Source organism: Desmodus rotundus, chromosome 12 (assembly GCF_022682495.2).
Source record: "Desmodus rotundus isolate HL8 chromosome 12, HLdesRot8A.1, whole genome shotgun sequence".
Taxonomy (NCBI): Eukaryota; Metazoa; Chordata; class Mammalia; order Chiroptera; family Phyllostomidae; genus Desmodus; species Desmodus rotundus.
In genome coordinates this window covers 16,619,850-16,644,108 of record NC_071398.1, presented here as the reverse complement: position 1 = coordinate 16,644,108, position 24,259 = coordinate 16,619,850, and the positions used below count along the sequence as shown (strand labels likewise).

At 49.8% G+C, this 24,259-nt stretch overlaps 1 protein-coding gene across 2 annotated transcripts in view; it reads right to left on the bottom strand.

Moving 5' to 3' along the window:
- Positions 1-415: 415 nt before the first annotated feature.
- WWP2 (WW domain containing E3 ubiquitin protein ligase 2) overlaps positions 416-24,259 on the bottom strand; it is a 148,239-nt gene continuing 124,395 nt past the window's right edge. Inside the window, exons 10-24 of one of the 2 annotated variants that reach the window (XM_024556137.4) lie at positions 22,266-22,440; positions 15,848-15,902; positions 12,229-12,310; positions 11,554-11,682; positions 11,094-11,169; positions 10,764-10,835; positions 10,459-10,547; positions 8,399-8,558; positions 6,959-7,092; positions 6,495-6,635; positions 5,691-5,811; positions 5,252-5,356; positions 4,251-4,347; positions 4,010-4,082; positions 416-3,494 (exon numbers count right to left, since the gene is read on the bottom strand). In XM_024556137.4, the coding sequence (XP_024411905.1) occupies positions 3,395-3,494; positions 4,010-4,082; positions 4,251-4,347; positions 5,252-5,356; positions 5,691-5,811; positions 6,495-6,635; positions 6,959-7,092; positions 8,399-8,558; positions 10,459-10,547; positions 10,764-10,835; positions 11,094-11,169; positions 11,554-11,682; positions 12,229-12,310; positions 15,848-15,902; positions 22,266-22,440 (1,609 nt within the window). In that variant the 3' untranslated portion in view covers positions 416-3,394. The remainder of the gene's footprint in view (positions 3,495-4,009; positions 4,083-4,250; positions 4,348-5,251; positions 5,357-5,690; positions 5,812-6,494; positions 6,636-6,958; positions 7,093-8,398; positions 8,559-10,458; positions 10,548-10,763; positions 10,836-11,093; positions 11,170-11,553; positions 11,683-12,228; positions 12,311-15,847; positions 15,903-22,265; positions 22,441-24,259) is intronic. The other variant, XM_024556138.4, reaches the window with a different exon arrangement.

Genomic DNA, 24,259 nt, shown 5'->3' with positions numbered 1-24,259 from the left:
ACTAATTAGCTCTGGAGTGGACAGTATTTATATGATCATAGTCATATAAATGTTCTTGATGCTTTTTCAAGTAAGCTTTCAAAAAAAAGTACAGATTTCATTATGGTTACGGAATAGAGTAAATGTTAAAAAAAAAACTGATCATGTGAAAGGACAGAGGTACAGAGTCAGGAGATGGAAAAGGGGACAGAGCTGAGAGGAGAGACGGGGGCGCTCACAAATTCAGTCACCCAGTGGGGTGACAAGGGTGCTTGCCCATTGCTAAGGCTGGTAAAACAAGAACCTTTTTGAAAGGCAACTGGGTAGAATCTATTGGGATTTTAATAGTGTGTCTAGAAGAACCCAAAGAAACCAGCAAACAATGGCTGCCTCTAGAAGGTGATCAGAGCGGTTGAGGAACAAGAGTGGGGGAGGGGGGTGCTTTCACTGAAGGCCCCTTCTATTTTTCAATTTTGAACCTTTAAAAATTTTTTAAGTAAAAAGTGAAGGCATATCATCAACAGTCCAACTTCCAGGACAACTGCCCCCTCCTAGAAGAGCAGCATCAGTGCCCAAGACCTGCCCGAGGGCACGCGCAGAAACCACAGCCACCAGCAAACTGTTGGACACAACCGCAGCGCCGGGGAGGACAAAGGCGGGTGTATGACAGAGCCACCACAATACAGAATATCACGTGGTGAAGAATCCGTTACAGATAGACATGTGGACAGACACAGAAAGGTGTCCCTAATAGCTCATTTAATGAGACCAGTGAGTTGTTCAACACACAAGAGCTCATTCTTGGTCTATTTAAAAATTATATGTATATATGATTTGCATATGCACATAAAATAGTTTGGAAGGACCACAGCAAACTGAACAGCAGTTATCCCTGGCGATAAGAATGAGGAGTCTTATTGGAATGACGAGGCATCTGTGTAACATGTGGACTTTAGTCAACATTTTTTTCAAAGGATAGCATTGCCCGGTCAAGCGGAAAAGGCTCTGGAGCTGAGCGGCAGGGTAGTGAACTCAGCTATGAGGAAGGACCTCCTCTAAACATCTCTGCCTCCCCTTAGGAGCACAATCAGGCCAAGACTCGATCCATGACAAAGTCACGTTTGTGTCAACTACATCGAGACCCATCAGCATGGCAACCTGCCCCATCTGAACTCTTAAGTACTCAGAAAAGTAGATGGCGAGCCCTTGCATGAACAGGAACTCAAGATCAGAGCTCTCGTCATGGAACCCAAGACCCACCCAGAGATGTTCCTTGAATAAATGACTGTAAGAACGCCATCCCCAGGACTTGGTTTCCAGAGTCTGTCCAACATGCAGCCTTACCTGTTGGGTGTTCTGGTCCCACAGCAACTGCTCAAAGAAACCCAGGCCTGTCAGGGGAGGCTGAGGACGCTAAAAGGGAACAGTGAGGCAACCGACCAAGGGCTGAAGCCAGTGATCCCTGGACCAGGTCTCAGCCACCCATCGAAAGTGTGGCTGTCTTGGTTAATGACGCACATTCTTCTCCAAACCAGCAAGGTGATGGACCTTCGACCCCAGTCTGGACCTGGAGGGTCTGTGGGGCTCAGAGGCCTCTCACCTTGGACAGTGATTTTGGAGACAACACGCCACCACCACCCACAGCTGTTGATTGTTTATTGCACAGGAACCTGGCAATGCCGCAGCAAGAGGCATTACAAAACAATCCGATGACCAATGCAGAGCTACCGAAGGACACTCTGTAGACACCTGTTACATACACATATGTACACACATGCGCACATTCGGAACACACGTGAGCCCAAGGCTTCCAAACTCCACACGGTAGCTTGCATCCTGACCCCTGATGTGGCGAGACACTGCAGGGAAGCACAGCAAACGACTCCAGGGGAGAAAAAAGGTTCAGCTGCAGTAAGCTGAGCCACTCAAATCAGCATACCCAACACAGTGGACGTGGGCAGTCCCTCCATGGGCCAGGGGGAAGGACGAGGATCTGGGAATGCAAGACTATCCTCTGAAGGTCCATGACTGGTCTGAGGGCCTGCCTGTGGGCCCAGGAAGCTAGAGCTAGTCTGCAGCTGGTGCTCAGCACTAGAACCCCGGGGGGCTGGATTGGAGAGTTCAGGACAATTGCCACTCCAGCATCCCATAGGAGCGTGTTCGCCCCAAAGATATCAATACATAGCAGAATGTCCATAACAGAGCCCCATGGGGGCTCCAGAAATCAAGTCAGATGTGTGCAGCTGCTCAGGGCCCTCCAGCCAGCTTCCCAGAGCATTGTTTCCTGTGTGCAGGCAAAGCCTCACTTCTACACAGAAAACATGCGCTGGGGTGGTGAGGATGCACTTCGTTCTCAACAGGAGAATAACAGACCCACGTGGATGTCTAGAGCCTGGGTGACTACATCTAGCAGAGGGAGTTCTTCTCTCTCAAAGGCAGCAAGGTTGGGTGGAACTCTGGGCACCACCCCTTCCCTCTTTGTCAAGGCTCAGGAATGAGACCACTGTGAAGTCGAGCTGCCTGAGCTCACAGAACTGCTAAGCTGGTTCTGAAGAGGAGGAGCTGTTTGGGACATTCTTGGACTAATAGTGCTAAGTCCCCAAGTCCCAGCAACACCTGGTGCACCAGCTCCTTGACAGAACGTGAGAGCAGCATACAAGCAACAAAACACAAAGCAACCCTACACACAAAATGCTTCAAGTTTATATAAAGGGAAAAGAAAGGTCCAAGTTGCTGTTTCCATCCCACTGACATCCAAGCAGCTGGCACACCCCTTTACTGGCTGGGGAGGGTGAACTGGCCAGCCCTGAGTGCAGAGAGGGGCCTGCTGCTCCGCCTCTGTGGCTAGAGCCTGCTAGGGAAGGTAGCAAGACAGCCTTGATCCAGAGCTCTGGGTGTGGGAGGAGCTCCTCTCTCTCAGACCTTCATTTTGTACAGGCCACTGGGAAAGTTCTATTGAAACAGAACCTCTTATACTGGCAAAGACCCTAGGCCTTCTCAACCCAGACAGCCACCCCAAGTGGCCAGTCTCCTTCTCACCTACCTAGCCCAGTGGCCAGGGCTTGTGCTGCAGCCCTTCAGCAGGGGCATCTCCCTTGCACACACACACACGTCTACAGTTGTCCTCAGGGGAGGAGTGTGAGTTCTGCAGAGGGTCAGCCCTCCAGACTGCCGTGGGTGGTGGGGCTAAGGTGACTAAGGGGCTTTATTCCAGACTGCCACCAGTGGGTAGGATGGAGGAGGGGGCAGGGCCTCTTGAGGTCAGGCTCTGTTGCCATCAGCTTGATGACACTGTGGTCCCACGCAGGGCTACCATCTGCAAGGGCCTCCCAGGGGCCACAGCTAGCACCCTCTCAGGCGGGGAGGACTCATGACTGCATGTGTGCTGGGGGGGCACGGGAGGGGGCAGCCTCGGCTACTCCTGTCCAAAGCCCTCGGTCTCCTCGATGGCGTACAGCAGCTTCTCTTTCAGCTGCTCATAGCTCTTGTATGGTGGGAGATCCAGACGGTTGAAACTGTTGAGAGAGGGTACAGTACAGTCAGCATGGAAGGTCAGGGCTGCTGGCTGAGGAGGTCAAAAGTGTTTGCGTGACTGAGGCACAACCACAGTACCAACCAGCTGGCAAGATGCTGAAACAGGGACTTCAAGGACCCTGCTCTGTTGGGCCTTAGTGCCTCAGGTTCCTGGACCACAGAGGGGTTAGGAGGGAGGATAGGCAGCTGGGGTAATGGGGGACTGCACGAGAGGACACTCTGTGCAGCAGTCTTTGCCTACTGGAACAGAAGTGTTCCAGTATTTAATACCTGGCATGACTGTCAATACCTGCCACTTCAACTCCCAAAAGATGAGAGGCCCAGACAAAGGTGGCTGGGCACATCACAGCCCTTCCTCTCCAACCCAACACCCCAGAGCCATGCAAAAAGTTGCCGGAGTCAGGGCCCCAAAGTCGCCCTGTCCACTGGGCTACCCTTACGGGCTCATCAGATCTGTGAGGTTCCAGCCACATCCCAGTAAAACCAGTAGGCTCACCAGGTGTGGCTTCTAGGCAGCCAGGTTTCCTTGCCAACCTTGTCGATGCAAAACTTCTGTGGTCCATTGCTACCTATTATCCAAAGAAAAATGCACCTTATGTAACAGGTGTGACCATTCCTAGGCAGGACCCTCTTGCCCCTCCCACTGACTTGCTTCTGGGGAAACACTAGATCTCATCCTCCCTGTGAGCTGTCCTCACCCCCACCCAAGGGTGCCAGCAGGGCAAGGGAAGACACACCAATGAGTTCAGCAAATCCCCCGACTGGCAGGCGGCAGGTCCCTGTAACAAACTGCAGCAGCCGGATGCTTTTCTCATTGTCCATCTCCTTTACCACCTGCAACTCGAAAGTCAAAGCAGTCAGGTGATGCCACTGGCCCAGCTCTTTACCCTGTCCTGTAACTCTCCCGCACCTCTGCTCTTCGGGGCTGAGAACACAAAGTTTGGGATGGGCAGAGGTGACAGGGAAACCCCAAAGCTACTCCAAGAGGCTGTGTTTACAAAACATTCCCACCAGTCCATGGGATATCTCTCTGTCTCAGGAACAACTCGAACCAGGTATTCTCTTCCCTTCCAAGTTCTACTTTAAAGAATAAACTAAAAATGGGAGTGACTGCTTAATGGGTACATGGTTTTTTCCGGCAGGGCAGGGACAAACTGTTCTGGAATTAGATAGTCTGATGGTTGTGATACTCTGAAAAGCCGCTGAATTGTATACCTTAAAATGCTTAACAACGTGAATTTGTGGTATGTGAATTTCACCTACAACAAAAATATCACATATAGTTATTCTCTGATTGTGTATTTGTTGTACTTGACAATGACAACAACAAGACCTACATATATAAAGGAACCAATTCATTATGTCCAGGATAACGAGCTCATTCAGTTTCTCTGGATCCCAGCACATGCTTTCCCATCCCACCTGGCTTGAAGGAAACCATGTGATGCATGGAAACATTCCTTCCTGCGTGCAGGCGCCCTGTTGCATACCAGCCTTCAGAGCTGAGCCCCCTGACCACTGACACTCCTGTCAAATGCACTGGGCACGGCCCAGCTGCAACAACCCCACTGTCCCAAGACCGCGTTTCTCATCTCCTTTTGTAAGTTGGCAGGGTTGGGAGGCAGCTAGGTGAGGGTCAAAGATCGGGGAGGTGGTAACACAACAAGGATCCTTGGGCTTGAGTCTAGGCAGATCTCATTTCCACTGGTGGGCTGCAATAACACCTGGCAGGACCCACCTGCCAGAACCACTGGATCTGCTTGCTGTTCTTCGTGTAGTGCCGGTAGATGGTATTCTTCTGCCAGTCGTTCATGTCTATCTCCTGCATGCCACACAGCATCAGCTGCAGGGGAAAGGGTATCGGCCACTCAATGCCGGGCCCTCCCCACCTGTGTCCCTCCGGCTCACCAGCAGACGGAACCACCCCAAACACTGTCAACTATTTCTGCTGGCAGTTTTAATCACACAGATGACACAAATCTTGAACATGGACCCCCTCATACCAGGGCCCAGAGGGCAGTGGGTTTGAGGACCCAAATCAAAGTTATTTGCCTACTTCTGCCATTCTTGGGAGGTGGGGTTTTACTGGGGGTTTCTGTGGATATGCAGTGAAGTTTTCAAAGGGCAGAATCGCCCCAGAGGCAGGGGCTCAGGGTCCCAACAACCTTAGCTCTTACCTCCAGCTCTTTCTCATCAAAGTAGCGCAACCACTCCAGGGGGGCCACCTCGTTGAAGCCATCCAGGAAGGCTTTGGTCTGTTCTTCCACGCCCCGGGTGAAACGCCAGTCGGTCAGCAGCCTAAAAACAAAGACTGGCTGTCAGTGGGGCCTGAGACGCACTGCCCAGGAACAGCTGAGGACCTGCCATGAGGCTGGTGTCACCGGGCAGCAAGGAATTGGCTAAGACTCGACTTCCGGGGCTGCGAGGAGCAGCTGCTGCTGGCCCCAGAGCAGAACTCTTAAACCTCACAGCAACCCAGAGTTACATGGGCCTTTGAAATCACCACCACCCCTCCTCCTTGCACTGTCACCAACTGAGCATCAGACATGTGGATTTTAACAGACTGAACCAAGAGACCTGAAAAACATGCACAGGTGAATATGTGCATACACACACGTGAGATAGGAGATTAAGCACACAGGACATAGAAATCCTTTCAGTTAGGGGGAAGAAAAGAAAGATGTCTGAGTTTCATGACTCTTCAGAGAAATTTAGTCCTGCAGTCGTGAAGTCCACGTGGGAAAAAGAGAGCAAACAGAGTAAAAGGGCTTTGGGCTCTGGCTCCCCCAGCTCTGGGCAGCGCGACCAGCCATGGGCAGTGCAACCAGCCACGGGCAGCCAACTAAAGCCCACACAAAAAGGGAGGTTTTTGCGATCCCTGGTGACCTATGGGCCACACGGGGGTCTGGCTAAAGAGGGTGCCCAGAAACAGCCAGCCCTGTCTCTGTCCCACCCCCGGTCTCCCCAGCACTGAGACTCACATGATGTACTCCTCCTTGTTCTCCTCTGTCACTCGGATGCTCTCACCACCTTCCTTCAGCTCGTGGGTTGTCACCTTGCCCAAAATCTCCATGTCCTGGATGAAGTACAGCTCTAGGCCACACTCCTCTAGGTTGTTCTCTCTGGGGACACGAGAGCACAAGAGGGAAGATGTCTGTCTTAGAAGGGTCTCCCCTTGATCCTACGCCATCACTCAGTTTTAGTGCCCATGAGGATGCAGAGGCGGCCTAGAATCCGGAGCAGTGGCACGGCCTGCTCCCTGATGCAAGGAGAGAATTCCGGAGCCGCCCTAAGGGGGACCAAGAAGCTGTGCCCCTCCACAAGCACTTACAGAGCGTAGTAAGAGCTCACGGGGCACTACAGCAGAGAAAATAAAGGCCACGGGCACCTACCTCGCCACCAGAGATCCCTCTCCTCCCAACATGGGGCATGCAAGGGGACTCACTTGATCCAGATGATAGAGTTGTAGAATTCAGGGTCAATGGACTCCAGGTCTTTCAGGGTTGGTCTCTTGTTGAGCATCCGCTTGTAGAAAGGGAGGGTGAAGCCTGTGTCAATGAACTTTCCATGGTACAGAGCCTGCGGAAGGAAGACACACCAGAGAGGTTTGGTGTTCCCAGAGGCAGGCTCTAGGATGCTCTGTGTCAAAGCCTGGTTACTACTGCCAGCTGCCCTCTGTCCCGGGGAGCACCTTGACATTCAGCTACCCCAGGGGCCCAAAGGGAGAGTCTTGGAAATAAGCAACACTCTTTGTCCTGACTGGGACCTTGAGGACAGACTCTTTTCTCACCTACAGACCACAGGGATGGAGCAGAGCTGGCCTGCTTAGGAACCTACCTCCAGGCCTGCTGCCTGCCCGGCTCACCTGTCTGCCAGCTCCCTGCTCTAGCAAAGATGTACCCCACACTCACAGAGAAGACTTGGTCAGCACAGCTCCCAGTGGCAGCCCTGACTCACTGACGTCAGAGCTGGGCAGCACAAGCAGCCAAAAATAATGCAGACGCCGCTGACAGCGAGCGCTGGCGAGCCAATGGTGAGTAATAGTCTAGGGTTTTACTGGCCTGTTCTGTCGGCTGCTAGACCTGGGAAAAATGTGCCTACTTCCTGAGCCCAACACCTTGGCCAAAAACCTCCAGACCCGGGAAGGGACATATTTAGTCATGGGCTCTTGGGCCCTGGGTCCTCCTGAAGAGGGGAACAGGGTGAAGCAAAGGAAAGTTGGAAGTGAAACATCTCACACTACCAAATATGGCAGTGGCTCCCATGGGCTCCTGTCCTCAGTCCTGGTTCTCCACACTCAGGAGATACACAACAGGATGCACATGATGTGACCTCTTCCCTATTCACATTATATTCCTATTTCTAGATAAATACAGATAACATGTGAAACTCCCCCTTCTGATTTTGCCCAGCCCCAGAGGAGTGCCTCCCACATCATCCACCAACTGGTCCGCGGGGGCTCTGTTTTAAGCTACTGCAGATTCCAAATCCCCTGACAGAGGCCTGAGTGACACAGTAGGACATTCCCAAGTGCCCCTACCCTGTGACAGACAGTGGCACCCCCGAGAGATGGGCAGTTATGCTAGTGCTCGGCCCTGTCACCCCAACACCCTCAACGGAGCACCCATGAATGTTAAGTGAAGCCCATGACCCAGGGACCATGGGCTTTCGCTGGACAAGTCCTGCACAGATCAACACGCAGAAACCCTCACCAGGCCCTGGGTGGGCACTGAGAGAACTCTGAACTATCTCCAGAACCCTCTCTAGCTTTCTGCATTTTTAGTTAGGAGTTCTGTGAGGATAGGGTGGGGCTGCTATTGGTGTCGTAGGTTCTGGCCTCCTCGGCTGCCACCCTCCCTGGAGGACACACAGCAATGAATCTTACCATGGCAATGAATCTGCCAATAAAGCGGAAGTAGGTGAGGTGGTCGGGGTTGATGGAGGAGGCAGGGTTGATCTGCAGACAGTAATTATTCTTCCCGGCGTATTCAAATAAACAATACATGGGGTTGAGCACCTCGTGGGACAGGAGGAAAAACCACTCTCTGTGAGAGAAGGGAGAGAAAAACAGGACCAATGGACCCTTCCCCATGCACCTGCACCGGAGGCGCCTCTCTCTCCAGCTATTTTGGAGACTCGTGTCCTGGGGAGTTGACCTGCCCTGGGATCAGCACCAGGGCTAACCTGTATTAACAGCTGGTCAGGGAACGGGGTGGGGTCAGACCTAGGGCGAAGGAGGACAACAGCGCACTTGATGATGACGCTCAGGAAAGCATGCGGGCCTGCGTGAGTGTCGGCTCCCGGGCAGTGCGTTACAGGACTTCACATCTGATATCCAGAATGTCTAAATGGCAAAGGGGCTCCTTGCACCCTGGGGCCACCATACACAGTTGTGTAGAATGTGCGCTACATAAGGGTACTATGGTAAAATATCATAGATTTGCACATTTACTGTAACAATTTTCCAGCAACTAGCAGCCAAGCTGTTTTTTCCTGATAGAGCCAGAATATTGTGATCATTTTCCAACATGGAAGTGTCTTGACAAAAGGGACCTTTTTCTAAATCTTGCAAAAGTACTGTCTAAATAATAGCTACCCTGCTTCCACCCTACCTGAACAGGCAGCATAATATGAATGAATATATGGCAATACATTCCTCACTCCTGATGCACGAAGTCTGTAACCCATGCAGTCCGTAGATTATAAACCTCACTCCTGCTGCAGGTGTCTTACCTCCCTTGCACTCTGCCCTCCCCTCACCCCAGACCTCATTACCAGAACTTTTCTCACATTTCCACAGATTCGTCTGAACCAACACCCATGCCTTCGCATCTCTTTGCACCCTAGGAACAAGCCTCCAACCAGAATTCAGAGTCCTTTTGGGCTTCAGTTAAACCAGCAGGGGGACATCCCAACAGGGCCAGTCCCTGGCTGCTGGGCTGTTTGTGGCTGGGCAGATGAGGAGTCCTTCGATGCAGAGGGTGCCCCGGTATCCTGTCCGTGGTTCTACCCTGTGGTAGAACAGCATGACGTAACCTACCATAGGGTAAAACCACTGGCAGGACACAGAGAGACAGACACACACAGGGCGGGAGCCACACCAGAAGCCCACCAAGCAGAGCCTGGAGAGGAGGTCACCACGGTCACCATGGGAGAAAGAGCCATCGATCCACCGGGGCCAACACAGAGGGCAAAGCCACCAACAAACAGAGGACCAGCAGCAAGTTAACCCAACACCAAGCAAGATGCCCCCACTCCATAAGAGGTGAGTGAACTGAGAGATCACCACAGTCTAAGATACGCCTTCTCTCTGCCGGGGACCCTTCAGCTCCATCGTCCAAGGCAACGTTTTGCCAGAGAGTCTGTTAACTTTTGTAGGGGGACTGTGGTGAGGGCAATGCCTTGAGCTCCTTTTAGGGTTGCACCAGTTGTTTGAATTTTGTTGACCCTGTGCCCATGACATGCAGCTGAGTACTGACCAAGGCCTTTTGGACTGTGACACAGCATACACCTGTCAGGTGCACACCAAGATGTTCAACATAACATACCCTGGCTGCCTTAAGAGTAGGAGCAACCCAGGGCTGATGTGAATAAACAACCACATGGCACCAATATTTAGCTGCTGCCCACGGTGCAGCCAGACTGGTTATTAAAGTATAAAAATAATGACATATTGGTTGGTAAAAGAGCCATTGTCCTGAGCCTCCCCCTGGAGCCCCCAGCCTCCCCATGACCCAGTAACTACACGGTTAGTGCCCAGCCCAGCAGGGGACCCTGGGACCCTGCTCCAGCACCATTCAAACTGGCCATACGCGTGCCTACTCCCGAAGAAGCATAAGAGCACTGGCAATTAATCTGAGCAAGGAAGAGGCAGCTTTCTGGCCACGCGCCCAGTAGCCTGGAGAAGTGGGGTGCAGCACAGCCTTCCCAGGGTACCAAGCTCACCTGGCAATTCCCCCGTAGTCCAGGCCCTCCTCGCCGCGCATGATGATGTACAGCCGGCGGCGCAGGTCGTAGGGTTTCATGTTCATGATCTGGGGAGACACAGCATTGTGGCCAGCCTGCCACTCTGCCTCCCACGGCAGGCTGAGGGGGCTCCAGGGTCTGCTTTTTGGCGGACAGCACTCCCCAAGGCCCAGGTCTTGGACACTCTACTGTGTGGGTTCAGCAGGCCACGTAATAAAAGACTGGGTGATGGCAGGGGGCCTTCTGTCTGCCTCTGATCTAAGACAACATAATTATTTTCTAACCTGTTGGAAAGAATCCTCAAAAAGTGTCTGCCTGGAAACGCTGATCTTCACGTGGCTGGGGAGGGCATTTGACTGAAAAGAAAAGAAAAAAAACACCTCAATTCAGGCCTCATGAGGTAATTATTCAGTCCAGTCTCCTCTATCCTGGGCTGATAGAAGAGCTTGGTTCCTAGAAACAGGAACTGGCGTCCTGGAGACAATATCCAACAACTGCTCGGGGTTAGACAGTGACCTTCCCCCACCTGACCAGACTGCTGCTGGGCTGGGAAATCGAGCTGAAATAACTCCACAGCCCCAACCTGCAGGGGAGGGCCCAGCACCAGAACTCACATGGCAGAGGAAACGGAACTGGTGATACTTCCACCGAAAACTTCGGTCATAGGCACCCGGGGAACCTTGCTTCGTCCTGGGAAGAGTAAAGATGATGTGGGATCTGTGTGATTTCTCAAAAATTAGCAAGGTACCTGTTAGCCCTACAGAAAGCTGGTGCTATATTACAGACGAGTAAGGTAAGGAATAAAAGAAAGGAAGTGACTGCCATTAAAATCTTCAGCAGATTTAAGAAAAAGAAAAACTAAAAATAAAGCCAGACTCTTTCTTTGACAGAGAGAGAGACAGACAGAAAGACAGACACCACTGGTGTTACTCTGAATAAATAGGGTGGCCCCTTCCCTCCCCAGCCCTGCTAACGTGACATGGAAATTGGCCACTAGAGGGCAGTAAGTGCAGTTGAAAGCAGATAAACTCAGGTGCTAACAAGACACTGCTGTTGCCTGTGCAAAGTCCTTACCCTGACTCAAATCCTGGGCGAGGATCCTTAAAGGTGGTGGTGCGGGTATTGTGGTCCACAAAGTAGCGCACCCCCTCGCTGGTGTACTTCATCTCCCACCCTGGGGGCAGAGCTGGTTCCTGGATCATCCTGGAGTCATGGGAAGAGAGAGGTTAAGAACTAGCCTCACCTTCTGGGCCTCAGTGCTTAGGAGGCTAGGGTCCCCACTGTGCTCCTTTTGCTCTGCTTTCACCCAGGCTCTGCAGAGCCTTTGAGTGTGGGCCTTGAGGAAACATAGCTGATGGTACACTTATGTCGTGAGAACTGTTCTGCAGAAGAGAGGTCATTTACTGTCCTAAGGCCAAGGAACCAGCCCTAGGTGGCCATGGCCGTGGACTGAGTGGCCACCAGCAATCCTGAGGCACCAACTACCCTAGTCCAGACTAGCTTCTGGAAGGCTGGGGGGGGGGGGAGTATAGGGTGAAATCACGCTCTCAGCAGCTTGCACAATCAGCACAGAGACCCTTCAGGCCACTCTCCACCTACCAGGAAGGTGGATTTAAGGAGCCACTTTTAAGCTATGTCAGGAGGGTTTCCAGGCACTTGTGGGGCCACAGAGGATAAATGCAGTCCAAGGCCACTCAGTCAATCCCAGAGCTGCATAGAGCCCGGCTCCCTCCCAGCCCAAGTCCTTACCCCTGGGTCCGAGGGTCCTCCCACTGGGTCGTACGTGTGTTATGGTTCACGTAATACACCCGTCCGTTGTCCTGTCTCTTCTCTGCCAGGGAGAGGTAGGAAAATAGGACAATCAGATTGAGACATCTTGAGCCATGTTCTCTCCCCTCTGGGTGCCCTTTTCCACGTCCTGGATCCGACTTTCTGACCCTGTTCTTAACCCGTTAGAGAAGTTTAACCAATGAAAGCCCGGCACACACACACACATCTGTCACTGGCAAAAACGGACAAAGAGAATCTTTCCCTATTGGGGAGTGGGGGAGGGACAGACACATTTCTAACTCAGGATCAAGCACTGTCTTTGGTTGGTTGGTTGGTTTGTTGGAGGGAGGGGGGCAGTGTGGCAACATATAGGGGGAGCAGCCCAGCTGAAACCAGAGGCATAATTGCATCCAGCTGTGTGCAAAAGTGGAGGCACGGACAGCCTCCCCTCAAGCCCCAACCCCCACCAAATCTGTGACAGCTGGTCTCTGGTCCCACAACCACTCTGCCCACAGGATGCAGGGACCCAGGCCCTGGTGAGGGTTGTGTTTTCCCTCATACCTCTCTCTGTGATCAGCACTCAGAGCCTATGTACCCTCTACTTCATCTTTTTTATTTCCTGCTTATGGGCAAAGTTTTGTTCTAAAACTCTCACATCCCAGCAAAAGCTCTATATTGCATATGTGCAAATAAATGCCAGGGACAGTGGCACTTCCAACACCCATCTTGTCCTTACACCTAAGTGTGTGCTTCCAGACAGAGCAGTGTTTGGGGGAGCTCAGACACTCCCGCTCTCCTCTGGACAACCTTTACTCTCTGGCTCTTTACTAGGGGCACTGACGATGGCTCTGGTGTCCTCTAGGGAGGGAGTCTGGGCTTCAGGGGCAGACCCAATTCTAGCTGGGGATTCAGACCTTGAAAAAAGGTTAAAAGAGTCACCCCATGAGCTCTGGGCGGATGGAAAGCAAAACTACGGGCAAGGCTCTGAACCCAAGACAGGCTACCTTTCCCAAGAAGTTCCTGAGCCTTTAAATCTGTTTCTCTCTCGAAAACAGATGATGCTAATGGCCTTCTCTCACTTATGATGACAGAGCAAAATTGAAGAAATAAAAATAACATGTTCCAGAAGCTACAGGGAAACCAAAAACTAAAAAGAAGCGGGACTGGGGGGCCCAGCCCCATTACCTCAGTATCAGGCTGCAACATTTTCAATATCGACCCAGGGGCTTGGTCTCTGTCTACCTTACCGAGTATCCATTACTCAAAGAACAGTTTACAAAAGCAAACAAAAGGAAAAGGAAAAGGAAAAAAAGAAGGTGCCCAGAATTGCTACAGAGCTACCACCACCTCCGAATAGCTGTGGGACTGTCCCACAGAAGACAGGCTTCCCAAGAGGGATCTGAGGGGAGAGAGGGGCTGCTCCCAGACAGAAGCTTCTGCTTTGAACTAGATCTTCCACATCTGCTCTGCCAAGGGCCACAGCCAACGCTAACCTGCTGGGCTGGGGGATCTGTCCGGCTGGTCTCGGGCCTGCGCCTTGGTTCTGGCACTGCTCCCTGCATGGGGGCTGGGGGGGGGGGGGGGGCGGAGGCTCTCATTGTCCACTGGAACTGCTTTGCTGCATACAGTTTCATAGTTTGGGGCTGGGAGAGTCATTCAGGAAGAAATGGACTCAGAACATTCGGTCATGTGCCCAGGGTGAGGGCAGCTGAGGAGATGTGGATCTAACGTGAGATGTCCTGACCCCTGAGCTGATGCTGAGCAGGGACCATGGGGTCTCTCATGGAGGAACAGACAGGGACACAGGACTGAGCAGGAGAACACGGCAGACCTGAGAGCAGGCTCAAGCTCAATGTGATTCTTGTTTAGTTTTGCTGCTCTTTCTGCTCAATCTTAATTCTCCCTGGGGAGGTGGCCTTGCACCGGCCCTGAAGAAGCCGACACAAAACACGGACTTGATTAGGAAGGTTCCCTGGCCCTCAGCCAGACGTTCTGTCTTCTCAGTCACATACCATTATCGTTCTGTGTGTTTTCCTCTTCCTTCGTAAACAGCACTGACGCCAACCATGGCTCCTATTCCCACCTCAAATAGTTCACACTTGGCTTCTGGGAGCTGTTTACAAGTCCTTACAGCTGCTCTTATTTGGTGACCATCACTTAGCAAAACCGGCACAGACGTACATTACTTGACTCTGCAGAGAAAGGTACAACTCCAGGTCCCCCGCTCTAGGTCATAGCATCTACTGGCTGCCAAACAGCAGTACAGATTCTGGTTATTTTGTTGAGTCTCCCCCTATCTAGACAGGGATCCTATGTTGGACTCTCTCACATCTGACTTGCTGCCCATCTCTGAGACAGCAATGACCTTTCATCAGCTCAGGGAGCAAGGTGGATCCTATGCATGTGTGAGGGATTCCCTAGCAGAAAACCAAGAATTGTGTGGAGGCCACCCCAACTGATCTATGCCACTAGAGGACTAAGAGGTCCTTCCAGTGCTCTGGAACTCAGTGGTAATTCACTAAGTGATACCCTGCAGGTCCAAAGGGGTTGATGCAACCTCATAAATTACTACCAGGGAGGAGTTGTGTCTGCACCAAGAGGATCAGACGCTCATCCTATCATTGTCAACTTCATCTTCTCTGGGGAGCACATCCCCGCCCAACTTAATACCATCTGTGAACGCCACCAAACCGGCATTTACTGCCTTCTGCTGGCCTGACCAGTCCATTAACCCGACCCGTGCCGATTCCTGCAAAAATGGCCCTCTTTAGCTCCAGGAACTCTGGCCTACTGAACAAAAGCCTGGCCCCGCTCAGAGAGCTACAGAAAGCACTGAGTCTCACCATCTCTAATAACCCCTTTCTGCATGGCCACTCCTTCCCGGAATATCCATAAATTCTGTGATTCCCCTCAAGTCACAGATGTCCATCTCACTAACTCATTCTTGCAAATAACACCAGGGGCTGAAAATAAGTAAGAGGCAGCTGCCAATGACAAGAAGAATCCAGCGTGCTGCTATTAACTAGCAATGATGTACTTTCACGGAGTTGCCACCCAGTGCTCAGCAGGCTTGCCTCTGGCCACTTTCACAGCTGTGTCCCCCGCCACCAAAAAGGTGGCTTCCATTAGTCAAAATTAGGTTGAAGTCCTCCAACATCTCAGCTGCAAAGAAAGGTTTGGTAAAGTGGCTCCTTTCAATCACATAGCCACAGACCTGAAACAAATGCATCTCAGAATCAGCCAGCATCAAAATGTCTTATTGATAGAGGATGATGGTTGGGTAGAGACCTTGAAAGTCAGGACCAAAACCCAACGGTACTACAGCCACTCGGGGGACTTCTTTCATAGGGACACCCTCCTTCATCTATGGCAGGTGATGCTACAGCAGCTCAGGGGAACTCCATTATTTTCCCAGCCTCTGGCTCCACTGCCTGCAATTCACTGCTCTGGCTAGGCATCCCCAGAGAGTGTGCGGGAGAGAAGTGAAAAGAGAAACCAAGGGAGGGGCATGAGGAAGACTCACAGGGAGAGGGCAGGCATGGGAGAGCATCAGCTGAGGGATGCTGAGGGCACAGAGTAGGTAGGTCTCAGTACTTACCCCAGCCAGGAGGGAGGGGGCCCAGTGGGTCATGGTCGGTTGAAGCACTCGAAGACTAAACACAAGAAACACAGCAGAACACAGAGGTTAAAAAAAGCTGCTGGTTAAAAATGCATTGATAGATAAAGTTAAAAATGCCAACAATTCATTTCCACATTTGGGCTCTTTTTAGAGGAGACAGTGGGGCCTTAGGTGGCATCTGCTCCCCTCAAAAATCTTTTCCAAAAAAAGAAAAACTGAAAAAGAACCCTGTGCACTGAGGACCCAAATAGGTTTTGGAGAGGGGTGGAGTGAGGGGGAGGAAGAGGTGCGCAGATGAAGGTGGGCCAGGGCCGGGAGGCAGCGGCTGGCCGTGGCATGGCTGAAGGGCCCAGAGCCGGACTGCCTGCATGCTCGGCCGTGTGCCTCTGCTCAGCTCCTGCTCCCCGCGGCCAAGGCGACTGAAATCACCACCACCTCCAACTTTCTCCAAGAACCACACACGGGAGGGGAAAAAATATTGCAGGCCTTTCCAATGAAATCATTCCCACAAGCCCTGCCCACGCCCAGAGCTTCCTGGCTGGGGGCTGGGCCCTCCTCCCTCCACCTCCCTCCTGGGTGCGCTAGGAGAGGGAGCAGGGTGTGCAGCATCAGCCCAGACTGAGGGCACATTCATGCCCCAGGCCCCTCACCTCCCCCAGGAATGTTTTGCTTCCCTTCACAAAGCACCTTTATTCTCCTCCAGCCTGAACCTGAAGTTGTTCAGTGTTCTGTGTGTGCCTGTCTGGAGAGGTGGGGCTGGGGGTGAGGTGGCAAGAGAGAAGGGGAGACAGGAGAAAGAAGGGGGAGCTGACTCCAGGACTTCAGGGTCTCTGTTTACATTAGAATCCCCCACCCCCAGCCTAATTCTGCTGCAAGGTCCCTGGGGCAGGAGGGCTGCAGTGGACCGAGAGTTCTCATATCCTGTGGGGAAGGGGGCTGCTGTCAGAAACTCTTCATGGTTAAATAAAACAAGTATTGTTCTGCACTTTCTTTCTTCCTCTCTCCCTCTCTCTCTTTTTCTGAAACATTTTTATTTCACTTACTAAAATTTAATCGTTACATTAGGGGATCAAGTTCTCGATGCAGACTTCAAGCTGCCTGCCTGGCCCCTTCGGAGCCACACACAGGCATGAGGATGAATGGGGCTCAGTCTCGGCTTGAGAAAACATTGGTGGAACTCAAATGCCAACGAACCCCCTTTCACGGCCACCCTCCACCCCCAGCTGAAAGTACAGAGAAACTTTCTTTCCAAGGTGGCAGCACAAGCAACTCTTCCAAAGCAAGTTCCAACAAAGACGTTTAAGTCTTGAAACCATAGGTTCCTTGATGGGACAGAGCCCCCTTTCAGCAAGGGGCCTCCAACCCAGCAGAATGAAGCGGCACCAAGGTGTGGGAAGCTGGGCTGTCCTCGACTGAGGGCATGTTACCACCAATGTAATGTGGAGGACGTGCACAATGTCTCCACCACAATTCAGGTTTGTCCGATGGTTACGCAAAAAGATCTCCCAAATTCACAAATGTCATTTTGTTGGGGTGGGGTGCAGCATTTCATAAAATCCATGTTCCTCCAAGTTTGTTTTGTAGTTCACACAGGGATAGAGCAGGCACAGAAGCATTGGAAAACATGTGAAACATGCATGCATTTCAGATCATGGCGCCAAATACAACGCCACGGGGTAAGTACCGAGCTGCAGCAATGTCCTTGCAGAAGGGAAGAACTACAGAAAAGGTCATTTTAAGAATTTGAGAGAGGAATTTGGTCCAAAATTGTTTGTTGCTTCAGGTCTTTTTTGGAATGAGTGGACAATCCCCAAAGCGTTCAGTGGCTCCAATGTTAAATTAGCTCCCAACTGGTACCAACTGGGTTTCAGCGGACTCTACAGATCAACAGACCAAACATCTTTACTGACAGCCTCTATGACGTGCATTAAACTACAAACAAAAAATCTTTATCAGCTGGCAAATATTCCCTCCCAATACTACGGCATCTAGAGTGTAGGCACGTTACTTATGAACAGCCAAGCCGATGCTCCCACAGCGAACTTGCAGGGACTGACATGGGAGCATGGGGGCTGCTGGAGACTCCGCACTACTGCAGTGGAGCCCACAGCCCATTGGAACGTCAAGTGTTTAGTGGCGGAAGGATGGGGCCATGTCCTGTGCAAACTGTTCTTTTTCCTTGCCTACCCCTGGTTTTCTGCCAGAGTTTGGTTCTTCATCATCCTGTTAGTTGTTAATTATCATTTGATAAATTCTTTTTCTGCTTAAGTTTAACCAAGTGAGTTTCTATTATTTATCAAAATGAACTTTGACTAGTATACAAAATACAGAGAAAAGAAGAAAAAGGAATTATCAGTCCTTTTTTTTTTTTATCCTTACCAACGACACTTTTTCATTGCGTTTTAGAGAGAGAAGAACAAAGAGAGAGAAATGTCGATGCAAGAGAGAAACATCGATCGGTTGCCTCCCGTATGCACCTGGACAGGAGATCATAGGTGCCTGGACTGGGAATTTAACCCTCGACCCAGGCATGTGCCCTGATGAGGACCCCAACCAGTCACAGGACGTTCCAACCAACTGAGCTACACCAGCCAGGGCCAGCCCTTTTCTTAATCCTCAACTTTTCAATGTCACAAACTTCCTACAATATTGGCTCTCTTTCATTGAAGTAGTTTTTTAAAAGATTTCTTCAGCATCCTCCTATTCTCATCCTATCAGATCCGTACCCCCAACACCTGAAAGAAGGGAAAAGAGGAAGCAGAGAGGGAAGTGGGAGAGACCAGAGATTAATAAACATGAGCACATGAAATGGAGTTACTGGAAGCCAACACTCCTAAGGATTTTACCTCTTAGAGTTAGAGCAAAGTGGTTGACTATTTTTCTTCCCTAATGTACATAGTACAACTTGAAAAACAAGAAAAGAAAGTTGACAGAAGCCAAGGAGAAACAAAAATAAAAGCTATGCATTATGGCCAGAAAACCCCACATCTCTAATGAGCCAACCAACTGCCCCTTCTCTGCAACCACATTCCCTTGCAATGAGAGATCCCAAGTGTTACCTGGCACAAAGTCGGAACAGCACAGAGAAAAGGGCATGGAGGGATTACAGTCAGCAGAGAGATCCTAGGACATGCAGGTGACTCTAAGAGACAAGACAGTTTCCTTTATTACTAGGAAAAGAAAGGAACACTGTTGAATAATTTTTTTGGTAGGTGTCCCTGGGTTGGGAGATCTGGGTTACCGGCCATGAGCCAGACAGCCCATGTGAGTTCAAGTCCCTCAGGGACTAAGCACTAAGTTCCAGTAATATTTTAAGATACAAACTCAGAAATGAAGAATGTCTAGTAAATACAACTGAGGGCAAGAAAGGCTCTGGGAAGGGCATAAAGGTTACAGTGTGGAAGGCAGACTCCCTTTTTTTAAAGGATATACCCGGTAGGTGCAGAACAGAACCCAGGTGCTTGAGAATTCAATCCAGTGGGGCCAACTTCAGAGTAAGAACCAAGTTGTCTACTTCTGGATAATGCAATTTGGCGTCCTCACAATAGCAGCCGTGGAATGATTTGCTGCAGTCCTGCCGACACTAGATAGCTCCTTCAGTTATTAGGAGAGAATCAAAGTGGGAGTAAAGGAAAAGGTATCACAGAAATAGTAGTAGCTTGAGATGGGTCCTGTCGCAATACACAATGTGCACAGCTGGGCCGGGCATCCTCGGTGGACCACAGTGGGAACCCAAAACAGAGGGCAGAGTGAAAGTGCACAGGTGAACACAAGTGTATCCATTACAATCACAAGCAACAAAGGCACGGGGGGTCAGAGGTGGTTAGGAAAGGAAACCATATCAGAAATGAGGACACAATAACAGATTGAAAAAGGTATGTGTTGAGGAAGACAGCAGGAAAGAATTGTGGGAGTCTGCAGTCTGGGATTCCCTTGATTTCCATTTTGAACTGTATTTTGTGTTCTCTGCAGGACAGCAAAGAACAGGTCTTGCTTTCAGCCCTGCAGGAGGAGGAGGAGGAGGGGAAGCTGTGGGTATAGTATCAGCCCTTAAGTCAAATCCTGGGCCAATGCCAAACCCCAAAATAACTCCATGAAAGCGACTCTTCTTACTTGTAACCAGGCCACGGCACCATAGCAAATAAGAGGGGCAAACCAAACCAGCGGGGAGGTAATTCAACAGAGAGACATTGAAAGCTGACACAGAAAAGAATCCCACCAGGTTCTTCGGCATGCGTTTTGTTTCAGGGAGAAAAGTGAGCCATCACCTCTATCTAGAGCCTTCTGAATCCCCAACCAAAGCTGAGAAAACCATATTAGAGTGCTCAGGGAGAAAATTTTTTAGCACTTAATTTTTTACTTCTAGTCAAAATTCTTCCAAGTCAAAGTTCTTCCTCTGCAGGCCCAGAATGATGCTGCTAAAATGAGAGGCAGGTAAGTGAATGTGCCAAAAGACCAAGTGAACATGAACTCCAGAATCTTCCCTCTCACACACCAAACGTCTCAGTCAACCTACAGAACCTACTTGGTACATGGTACAGAAAAAAAATATTCCTTTAATGGATTCTTTTTTAATTTGAGAAGCTGAGTAAGTAAGGAGACAGAACCATGTGAGACTCCTAAAATGTGTCCCTGCCTCAAAATCAAAGGACAAAGATGGCCAGACCTTCCCAGTTTTGCAGCCACAACCACCTGAGAAAATGGCAGGTAAGGTCTTCGGGGCCCAGCTCAAGAACAAGTTCTGAAATGCAGAAAATGACCAGATCCCAGCTAATTTTGAAGCAGGCCAGAAACGGATGCCAGGTTTGTGTGAAAGGGGCTGGGGAGTGGGAGGCCTGGCACAGGAGCATAAGCAGTGCTGCACCCGGTAGACCTCAAGGCCGTGACAGCTGCTCTGTGTTGGAGCAACTCAGTGTCACAAACATCGTGCTTTCTGCTCATCCGTAGTAAGGAAACTGAGGTCCTCATTGGTTTTCTCACTATATGATGAGCAATCAGCCCCCACAGACAGAAGAAGGGACAAGCCAGCCCAGGGAGATGCCACCATGCCTTATGGTTGATGGTGGAGCTCCTGCTTTGGGAGAGCAGAGAAAGAGTTGCAAAGGAAGGCAAAGCTGGTAATGAACTCTACTTAATTAGATAGAATTAAGAGATTTTCTGAGCATCAAACCAGGGTAGTACCTGATTTAGAAACGGATTGTGGGGTTAAAATTCATTTCAAACAGAAACAATGTGGATTAATCACAGTGATTAAACGTTGTGAACCAGCTCAAAAAGTTTCCAGTCTCCAATCCACCACATCCTGTGCAGATCCCAAGCTTCACGTTCAAGGTGCTACGAGAAAATGCAATCCGAGTTCTAAGTTGGGAATCACCCCTCTTCCTGCCAAAGAGGCTATGTGGATGGGCTCCCCCAGCTACCAGGTTACCGGTAGAGGTTCTAATGGAATGGAGACTCAGGAAGGGGGGGCTAAGAGGGTTTATAGTACAGGAGACAGTTAGACAGTTAATTGGGGACCACAGCATTCTGAATCCTGGAGTAGAAAATATAAATGCTATTCTGTAAGTAACAACCATAGAAGTTTTTGAGCCAGTAATAAAGAAGACAGTAATAAATGTAGAGCAACCCCCACCTTCCTTAAACCCTCCAGAGTGATCTTTTTTAAATGATAAAATGACAATGATATCTGAAGACTGCTCTGGTGGGAACAGGCAGTGTGGACTGGAGGAGAGAGAATGCTAGCAGAGAGAACAATTCAGAAGCTGCCCTAACCATTCAGTTGGGAGGGGCAAAGGAAAACCTGCAATCAGATAGCAGGAGTTGATATAGGTCAGGGGTTCAGACGGTAAATATCTTAGGCTTTATGGGCTAGATAGTCCCTGATGTGACTACTTAACTCTTCTATGATAGTGTGAAAGCAGCCACAGTCAATAGCTGAACTACAGGGCATGTCTATGTGCCAATAAAACTTTATTTACAAAATCAGGCATAGGCCAGTTTGGCCCACTGGCCATCCTGGGGTATCTGTCAGATAATAAAGACCTAAAGAAACACAGTAGCAATGAAAAGAGAAGAATCTGTGTGGTTGCTCTGATTTAAAAAGTTGAGTTACAGGAGAAGTCACAGCTGACCTTCAGGTTTCAAGTCAGGGTTAATGGACTTGGAAGGAAGGGCCAGAAGAGAAATCCAGTGCTGGAAGAAAGATGGTAAATTTAGCTGCAGATGTACTGAGTCCTTAGACACAGACGCTGGGCCTTGAGTTACTAAGTTAGAAACACTGGAGTTTGAGGAATTTCACTGTGATGAGTAAAATCTCCGGGGTTAGAGTACTGACATTTTCCCTGCTCACCAAACAGGTCAGTGGAGACGATGCAAGGCTGCACGTTCTGCCCCTCACCTGGTAGAGGAATCTTTGGCTGAAGTGCTGCATGGCGCCCTGGAGCTGATTCCGCTGCGACTGCCACTGCTCGTAGTTCCGCACATACTCTGCTGTGGGGCGCTGCCAGGTAGTGGTCCGAGTGTTGTGGTCCACATAGTAAAACCTGCCTCGGGGGTCCGTGCGTTTCTCCCAGCTGGAAACATTAAGCTCAGCATGAACATAGTGACCACCTCACCCCTCCCTTCAAATTCTAGCAAAATCTCAGGATGGCTGACAAGGACGGGCCAAAGGAGGGTAAACTGGCGTCTGGCATAGGAGCTTGACTGCTCCGGGGAAGCACAGCAAGGCAGGCCCAAATCACAGAGGCTTCTGGGGTTTTCAGGGGTATCCAACCTTTTGGTGTCTCTGGGCCACACTGGAGGAAGAAGAGTTGTCTTAAAACACACATTAAATACACAAACACTAAGAAAAACTGATGAGCAAAAAAAAAAGTTTTAAGGAAATTTACGAATTACTGTTGTGCTGCATTCATAGCCGTCCCGGGCCACATGCAGCCCTTGTGCTGCGGGTTGGATGCCCCTGGAAGCCGTGGATGACTGAACCCTTAGAAACCAATCCCTCCTTACCACGAGCTCCCGATTTCCATTTAGGCCATCTATATGGTTCCAGGGAAGATGACTCTACACTCAACCTGCGAGCTGAACTGTTGACTGGACCAGAAGTGGGCAAACGCTGGTCATTCAGTGAACCTTGGGAATTTTGCTAGGAATTCTTGGAAAAACAGTCTCTCTTTCTTGCCGGATATGACTGAGAAAGCATGCAGTCCTGGGAGCGACTGGCTTGCATCTTGGACCCAAATACAATAGGAAGTTGACCCAGTGGATGGCAGAGCAGAAAAAAGGAAAAAAAAATCCAGCCCCTTGGTGATATCATTGAGCCCCCAGTTCAGGCTTCACTTGAAACCAGCACCTACATCTAGAATTTTGTTCCATGAGCCAATACATTCACTTCACTGTTTAAGCCTAGATTTGGATCCCACATTTTTCCACTGGCAACTGAAATGATCCTGATATAAGGTGCCAGTGAAAACATGCTTCATGGGAAGGTTGGTGTAAATAATAGCAAGAATCTCCACATTGTCTTTGGTGAGTAACCAACTATCCAAAGTTGGTCCTAAAACACCCATGGGCAAGGAAGGGCTGGAGTAGATGGTACAAACCTCAGCCGTGCTTCATAGATTTAACTGCACTTTCACATGTACAAGGAAGTGATCAAAGAAAGTAAGAGAGGGGCCTTCATAGGATGATGCAAATGTTTTACATTTTGATGGGGTGTGGGTTACACGAGCATACGCATTGTCAAAACTGAGCAAACAGTACACCTGAGATCTGTATATTTTGCTGTATGCAAATTATCTTAATATGTCAATTTTAAATCTAATCAAGCCTCCATATCTAACTACCAGCTTACAGGAAAGATGAGAGATAGAGAAGCATATTACACACCACCACAAGGTCACAATTGGTCAAGTCCAGACTATGAGAAACTACAAGACAAATGCCCATCTGATCTTCAACAAATAAATGGCCTGAAAAAAATACGAAAGGGTGGAGGAACTTATTGGTTGAGAGACTTACGAGACATATCAGCCAAAAGCAATGTTTTGAGATCTTGAGTTTGGATCTGATTCAAACAGATCAAGTATAAAAACAAGTTGTCTTGTCAGACAACTGGGAAAAATGACATGTGGACTGGGTATAATACAAAATTAGGAAATAATGATAATTTCGTTGTGTGGGGTAACAGTATTTTGGTTATTAAAAAAAAAAACACCGAATCCATTGGAGATATATGTGACGTATTCATGGATCAAAGGATATGATATCTGGGATTTGCTTTAAAATTCATTGGCCCTCTTTCCTGGGAGATCTGATGAAACAAAATGTTATTGTTAGAAGCAGGTAAGGGTTAAAAGGGATTCATTGTGTTATTCTCTCAAATTTGGTGTATGC